The following is a 7,500-nucleotide window of genomic DNA, read 5'->3' as shown; positions in this document are numbered from 1 at the left end:
TGTTATATCTTTAAAGCGCATAGTAAGTATTTTGTCCAGTTTGCGCATTATTCTGATAATCAATTACTTTAAACTAGGTGTTGACTATTAACTAGATACTTTATCATAACGAGAGTAATATAGTATTTATATAAATTAAAAGGTAACATTGTAAAGTTATCGTATCAAGCTGGTTTAAATTAAAAGGAAATGTAAACTAGAACTTGCTAATTAGGTATGTTTAAAGTAAAAAAAAAAATACCTTTGCGTTTTGTTTACTGATTCGGTAAAATTGTTGTAAAAGTTTGTGATGTTAAGCGTGTCGTTTGAGTAATTATGAAGTAGTTAGCCGCGTGCTCAAGATCTCGAGCATTAAAAAAAAAAAATTGTTCAGTCGTTAACTGTGAATAAATGTTTTATAGTATTATCGTAAGTTTCGCGAGACTTAATTTTGTATTTAAGCTATTTCTGTGTAAGGTGATCTAATCATATAATTTTGTAATTTTGTGATCTCTCGATCTTTTAATTTTGTGATCGCTATTTTGTATTTCTATGATCGAAAGATTGTCATTTTGCGATCGTATGATCTTATACTTATTCTTGTAAAGTTTGGATATTTATTCTAATTTGTACTTATCTTGCGCCACAGGCGACATTCAAAATGCCTTTCATCTTGCAACAATTTATTGTATCACCACGGGATCATGTGGAATCTCTCACAGTTGCCACAAAAACTGACCTAAAGAATCTAGCTCGCCATTATGATGTACAGGTTCCCGCAACTGCCGTAAAATGTGTAATTCTCAGTCATATTTTGAACTTCCTTGTAGATGAAGATATTGTTCCAGAAGAAGAATTGGCTGACGTTCGAGCTCTAACCGTTACCAATCCAAATGGTGACTTGAATAAACTAAGTCTGCAGCTGGAGTTGGAAAAGATGAAGATGCGAGCCGCAACTGCCGCCGCTGAGGTAGAAGAAAGGAAAGCCGCTGCTGCTGAAAGAGCCGCAACTGCCGCAACTCTGGTAGAACGAGAGAAAGCTGCCACAGAACGAGAAAGAGCCGCTGCTGCTGAACGAGCCGCAACTGCCGCCGCTGAGTTAGAAGAGAGGAAAGCTGCTGCTGCTGAGCGCACGGCTGCTGCCGCTGCTTCCCTAGAACGTATCAAGGTGGAAACTGCTGCGGAAGCTGCTGCAACTGCTTTGGAGCAACAAGAAAAAGAAAGTGAACAGAAAAACAACGCTCTCCGTGTTAGGCTGCAGATTGAGAGAGAAGCGGCCACAGTAACAGAACGGGATCTGGCATTTATAAGACTGAAAGAAAAGGAAGAAGGTAAGCTAATTCCCGAACCCTTTGATGTGGGCAAGGTGCAGAAATTGCTGCCCATATTTGAAGAACGGGAACCTGATAACTACTTTTCTGTGTTTGAAGACACAGCCAAGAATCTCAATTGGCCTCAGGACAAATGGTATTTTATCATCCGGAACTCATTTAAAGGTAAAGCATTATCTGTATGTGCCACTATGTTAGAGGAACATGATTATTTCATAATTAAACAGGCAATCCTTGATGCTTATTCTATTACTGCGGAAGGTTATAGGCAAATATTTCGTAATAGTCAGAAGCAAGTTCAGCAGACCTTTTTAGAATTTATGAATGGAAAGATTAAACAGTTTCAGAAGTGGGTAGACAAAGTAGATGTCAAAACTTTTGAGCAGTTGAAAGATTTAATAGTAATGGAGGAGTTCTTAAGGAAAATACCAGGTAGCATTAATGTGTATCTAAGAGAGCAGAATGAATCTGACCCTAAGAAAGCCGCTTTAAAGGCGGATGACTATGCTCTTATTCATAAAGTAGGTAAAACCCCATATAGAGAAACTAGACCTAAGGAAACTTGTACATACTGCAAACAAGAAGGACATCATATTTCAGAATGTCCTGATCGACATTGTGCAGCTTCATACTTAAAGAGAAAACCTAATCCCCCTCAATTCTCTCCTAAGCAAATGAATCTGCCCAAACAGGAACCAAAACCTAAGGTGGAGAAGAAAAAGACCTTCCATTGTGCATCACACGAGTCCCAAGCATTTGCACCCTTCACTTGCTCAGGCAAAATAAATGGTAAACCTGTAACCATACTCAGAGACACTGGATCCTCTCAAACGATCGTCTCTCCTAAAGTAATACGACCTAAAGGTGAAACTCACAGGTATGTTGCAGTTAATGACCTAACCAGTAAGTCTATGTTGCCTCTCATTAATGTAAACCTTCATTGTCCTTATTTCTCTGGAACTACTGAAGTAGCTGTAAATCCAGAACTGTTACCATGCAAAAATGTAGATGTAATCCTGGGTAATGACATAGCTAACTCTGTTGTCTTAACAAACTTAATAGCAGTATCTCCAGATGTTGTACAGGAGGAATGCTTAGCAGTGACACGAAGCAGTAAAAAGGACACCCCTACTGAATCATCATCAAACCCGTTGCCAGTCTCTGAACCTATGGATTTCAACGAGTTGATGAGTACATATAAGATCCAGCCTGATTCCTTTAGCTATCAACAAAGGAAAGATGTCACTCTACAGCAGTGTTTCAACCAAGTGAAACCAAAGGATACCAACAAGTGTTCTTATTTTTATATTAATAATAATGTACTAATGAGAAAATTCAGGTCCAGCAAGAACAGTCATCTAGAAACCTGGAAGGATCTGTTCCAGGTAGTTGTTCCTAAGGATATAAGACCTCTGATCCTAGAATTGTCTCACTCTGCTGACTCTCATCTTGGTATCACTAAAACATATGAACGCATCAGTCAAGACTTTTATTGGCCAAACATGAAGAATGACATTAAAGAGTACGTAAAAACATGTACAACATGTCAAAAAGTAAGTAGTCCTAATGTGAAAGTACCAGTTGCACCATTAAAACCTACACTTGTGCCTAAAGAACCTTTCAGTAAGATCATAGTAGATTGTGTAGGCCCTTTGCCTAAGACAAAAAGGGGACATGAATACTTGCTTACGGCCTTATGCCCAACTACCCGTTATCCATTTGCAGTACCTTTAAGAAACATTTCAGCCAAGAACATCCTAAAGTCACTAGTGTCCATGTTTACTGTTGTAGGATTTCCAACTGAACTACAATGTGATCAAGGAACCAATTTCATGAGTCATGCTTTTAAAACTGCTATGAAAGATTACCATATAACCCAAGTCTCATCCTCAGCTTACCATCCACAGACCAATGGAGCATTAGAACGCACTCACCAGACCATTAAAAATCTTCTCCGGAAATACATCCATAGTTCAGGTAACGAGTGGGATTGCGATTTGGAACTGATCATGTACGTCATACGAGGAGTTCGAAATCAGTCTACTGGTATGTCACCTTTTGAACTACTCTTCGGTCGACGGCCACGAACTATCCTCAGTTCAGTCAAAGAACGCATCCTGAAGTTGGGAGATAATGAGGTACCTCTTTCCCAATATATTTCGGAACTAAACAGGAAACTTTCAGATCTTCACTCCATTGCCAAAACTAACTTGATAACAGCTTAAGAGAAGATGAAGATTAACTATGATAAAAAGGCTAAAACCAGAAGTTTCAAAGTAGGAGATGCAGTGCTGCTATATCATCCGATTGCAGGCTCTCCCCTACGAGAGAAATACCAGGGACCTTATACCATCACTCAACGTATCTCGCCAACCAACTATATAATCGCCACTCCAGATAAGCGTAAGTCTACTCAATTAGTCCACATAAACCTCTTAAAGGCCTATTTGTCTCCCTCAACAGCTGAAAGTAAAACGGTAATGATTACTAATGCCATACCATACATAGATTGTCCTATGGATCAATTTACAGATGATCCAATAACTGCATCTTGGCAGGATTCTCAAAACTCGAAGATCTTGGAAAGCTTATCAGACTATCTACAACCCTTATATGCATCAAAATGTAAATCTTTAGTAGCTTTATTCCATGAATTTCCTAGTATAACTTCAGATAAACCAGGCAGATGCACCATGCTAGATCATGACATCAAACTACAACCAGGTGCTGCACCCATTAAACAAGCTTTCTATCGAACATCACAGAAGAAATTGGGTATCATGAAAGAAGAAGTGAGCTACTTGATAAGAGAAGGATTGGCAGAACCCAGTGCGTCAACATGGGCTTCCCCATGTCTCCTAGTAGGAAAAAAAATGGAAAATTTCGTCTTTGTACCGATTACAGGAAAATTAATAATTTAACAATTAAAAATTCGTATCCTCTACCAAGAATAAAAGATATCATTGACCAAGTAAGTAATTCAACCTACTTAACCCAAATAGATTTGCTGAAGGGTTATTACCAAATTAAATTAACAGAAACGGCAAAGGAAATTTCTTCATTTATCACTCCATTTGGACTATTTAGTTATAATGTAATGCCATTCGGATTAGCCAACGCACCTGCCACCTTCCAAAGAGTAATGTCTTTAATTTTACAGGACTTGGAAAAAGTATTTGTATATTTAGATGACATCATTATTGCCTCTGACACCTGGGTAAACCATATTCAAAAGATAAAAGAAGTTTTCTCAAGGTTGAAACAACATGGATTAACGATCAACTTAGCAAAAAGTAATTTTTGCAAAGGTCAGGTATCTTACCTTGGTCATCGAGTTGGCAGTGGTAAAGTATTACCCCATGATGCAAATATTAGCGCCATAACTTCTTATCCTGTTCCAACTACCAAACAGGAATTAAAAAGATTTCTAGGTATGGTAGGATATTACTCTAAGTTCAGTCCAAATTTCTCGCCATTCACAGGGCCACTATTTGCTTTAACTTCTTCAAAAGTAAATTTTTCTTGGAGCCAGCAACATGATCAAATATTTAACCAGCTAAAAACTTACTTGTCATCTCCTCCTATATTAATGGCACCTAACCTCACCAAACCATTCTATCTCCAAACAGACGCTAGTGATCTTGGATATGGGGGCATTTTGTTACAGCATCCTGCTCCAATAACAACCATAACAGGAAACCTGCCCCCACTAGCTGATCTGTTACCAGTCTCTTATTCCAGTGGACGATTTATGGTTCCCAACTAAACTGGCCCACTGTGGAGAAAGAACTATTCGCCATCGTAGCTACCATCCAGAGATATGAGATTTATGTTGATGGACAAGACACGATCTACGTCTACAGCGACCACTCTCCTCTGTCGCATCTCCATAGGTCCACTACTCTCAACCCTAAACTTTTAAGATGGTCATACATACTATCTGCACATAATATCCAAGTTATCGCCATATCAGGACGAGAAAACATTGTGGCAGACTCATTATCAAGGATAACCTCGGTTGATCCTCGGGAAATGGAAAAAAACAAAAACAAGGGGGGGACTGTGATATCCCCATATGTTGTTCATATGCTAACATATCTGATTTGTCTAAAGTTTATTTTTCCATTTTCTTTGTAAATACATCACCTTATTTCAGCGCCATCTTCATTCCATTCTTCTCATTATCTTTTGTTTACACTCGCCTTCCTGCTGTAAATCATCCCTGTTTTCTTACCTTACATGTTATAAGGTAACCCCAAATTTATTGTTTTGTTAGAATACATTGTTCTCACCACGAGATTCATCTACCTTACTCACCCATTCACTTTGCATTGCTTATTATTGTTGTTTTGAAGTGCTTTTTCATTGTTTTGTTTAACGTAAGATTAAAGTTTTGTTTATAATATAGTTTATTGTTCCTGTCCTCCAATTATCCTGCTATTGGTGCTTCTGTTGTCTGCAACCAGCTTTAAGAAGATACATTTGATCATAATCAACAATCTTATACACTCGTAATAAGAAACAAGTGAATTTGGAAGTCTACCCATATGACTTCTATTTTGTTGTGTGAAGAGAACTACCGCCCATTGTAAAGGGATAATAGTTTGCACAGTGGTTCGTCACATAATATATATATATATATATATATATATATATATATATATATATATATATATATATATATATATATATATATACATATATATATATATATATATATATATATATATATATATATATATATATATATATATATATATATATATATATATTACACACACACATATATATATATATATATATATATTACACACACACACATATATATATATATATATATATATATATATATATATATATATATATATTACACACACACACACATATATATATATATATATATATATATATATATATATATATATATATATATATTTGTGTGTGCACGTATAAATATATCCCAAATTTATATCAAGCAGGATTGGAGATAAAAAACAATAACAGACATCCAATCCTTACTGTAATGCAAAATAATGTAATGCAAATCACCTTAGAGCGCTCCCCCCCCCCCCCCTCTAAACAAAAACAAACAAACAATATAAAGTCGAAACGCAGAAGCCTTATGAGTACCAGAAGTCTGCAATGTAAGGCTTTTGACAATCTCTACTTCCTTCGCCTAGATAGCGAACGAATATAGATAGCAGAAAGGGAAGGAGAAAATGGTAAGGAGATAATGAAAAGTAAAACCTCAAAGTTTATTCTTACCTTTATTCCCTCAATTACTCACGGCCTTGACTTACGGATGTCAAAAAGTCTAACTGATATGTGAATGAAATTGTGCTTAATTGCATCCGACAATGAACAAAACCGCAGTAAATTGCTTCATTTGCGCTCCTTAAGAAGAAGAATAGAAGAGTGGCTAAGCGATAAGGAAAGCCTTCAGGGAGAGATTTGAACGACTCCAACAACCGAAAATTAAAAAAAAAAAAAGTATTTACGAGTCGATATATTTTTTTTTATAGTTAAAAGCCTATTTAGATAAATAGTAAATATTATAAATACAATATATGTAAAATAAAAGATTATTCATGTAAATTCACGAGTCGATATATTTTTATTTAAAAACATATTTAGAGAAATAGAAAAAATTGCAAATACAGTATAATTAAAATGAAAATTATGTAAATATACTATGATGTGTATATTTATAAAAGTTTAAGATTATAAATGTGTATTTCCTAATAGAAAATTAAAAAAAAAGAAGTCTGGGGGAAGGGGTTGGGTAGGAGAAGGAAGAAAGAAAAGGAAAAGTTGAGAGAAGGAGGAATTGTTATAGGTCAGGGAATTAGCAGGGTCACATAATGTATTGAGGGAGTAATTTTGAAAATAATATGAATAAGAAGCTGGGATATGAAGCAGTATATGGTCACGAATAAGAAATGTATATTATAATTTACCCAAGGCCAAATTTGACTAATCTCTTACTTTTCATACATTTGTACAGATATGTCTGCTACAAAATTTTACAATCATACATGGCTTGTACCAGTTTATGTAAGGCAGAGAAAATTGTTCATACTGGTGCGCTCAAGATTTTTATGAAAAATTATGGTATCCATTTGAAAATAGTTGTTTTTTTTTTTTTTTTTTTTTTTTTTTTTTGTATACGCTTCAGGTATTGATCCTTATC

The 7,500-nt window shown here is 35.7% G+C and overlaps 1 protein-coding gene across 1 annotated transcript in view; it reads left to right on the top strand.

Annotated features, from left to right (window-relative positions):
• The window catches only part of LOC137650528 (uncharacterized), a 5,153-nt gene extending 1,023 nt beyond the window's left edge, over window positions 1–4,130 (top strand). The window contains exons 1-2 of the mRNA XM_068383753.1: window positions 1–2,863; window positions 3,218–4,130. The exon at window positions 1–2,863 is cut by the window's left edge and continues 1,023 nt beyond it. Of these exons, the coding sequence (XP_068239854.1) occupies window positions 641–2,863; window positions 3,218–3,535 (2,541 nt within the window). The 5' untranslated portion in view covers window positions 1–640 and the 3' untranslated portion in view covers window positions 3,536–4,130. The remainder of the gene's footprint in view (window positions 2,864–3,217) is intronic.
• The last annotated feature ends 3,370 nt before the right edge of the window (window positions 4,131–7,500 follow it).

This window comes from Palaemon carinicauda, chromosome 12, assembly GCF_036898095.1.
Source record: "Palaemon carinicauda isolate YSFRI2023 chromosome 12, ASM3689809v2, whole genome shotgun sequence".
NCBI classification, from domain to species: Eukaryota; Metazoa; Arthropoda; class Malacostraca; order Decapoda; family Palaemonidae; genus Palaemon; species Palaemon carinicauda.
This window is presented reverse-complemented; position numbering and strand designations above follow the sequence as displayed.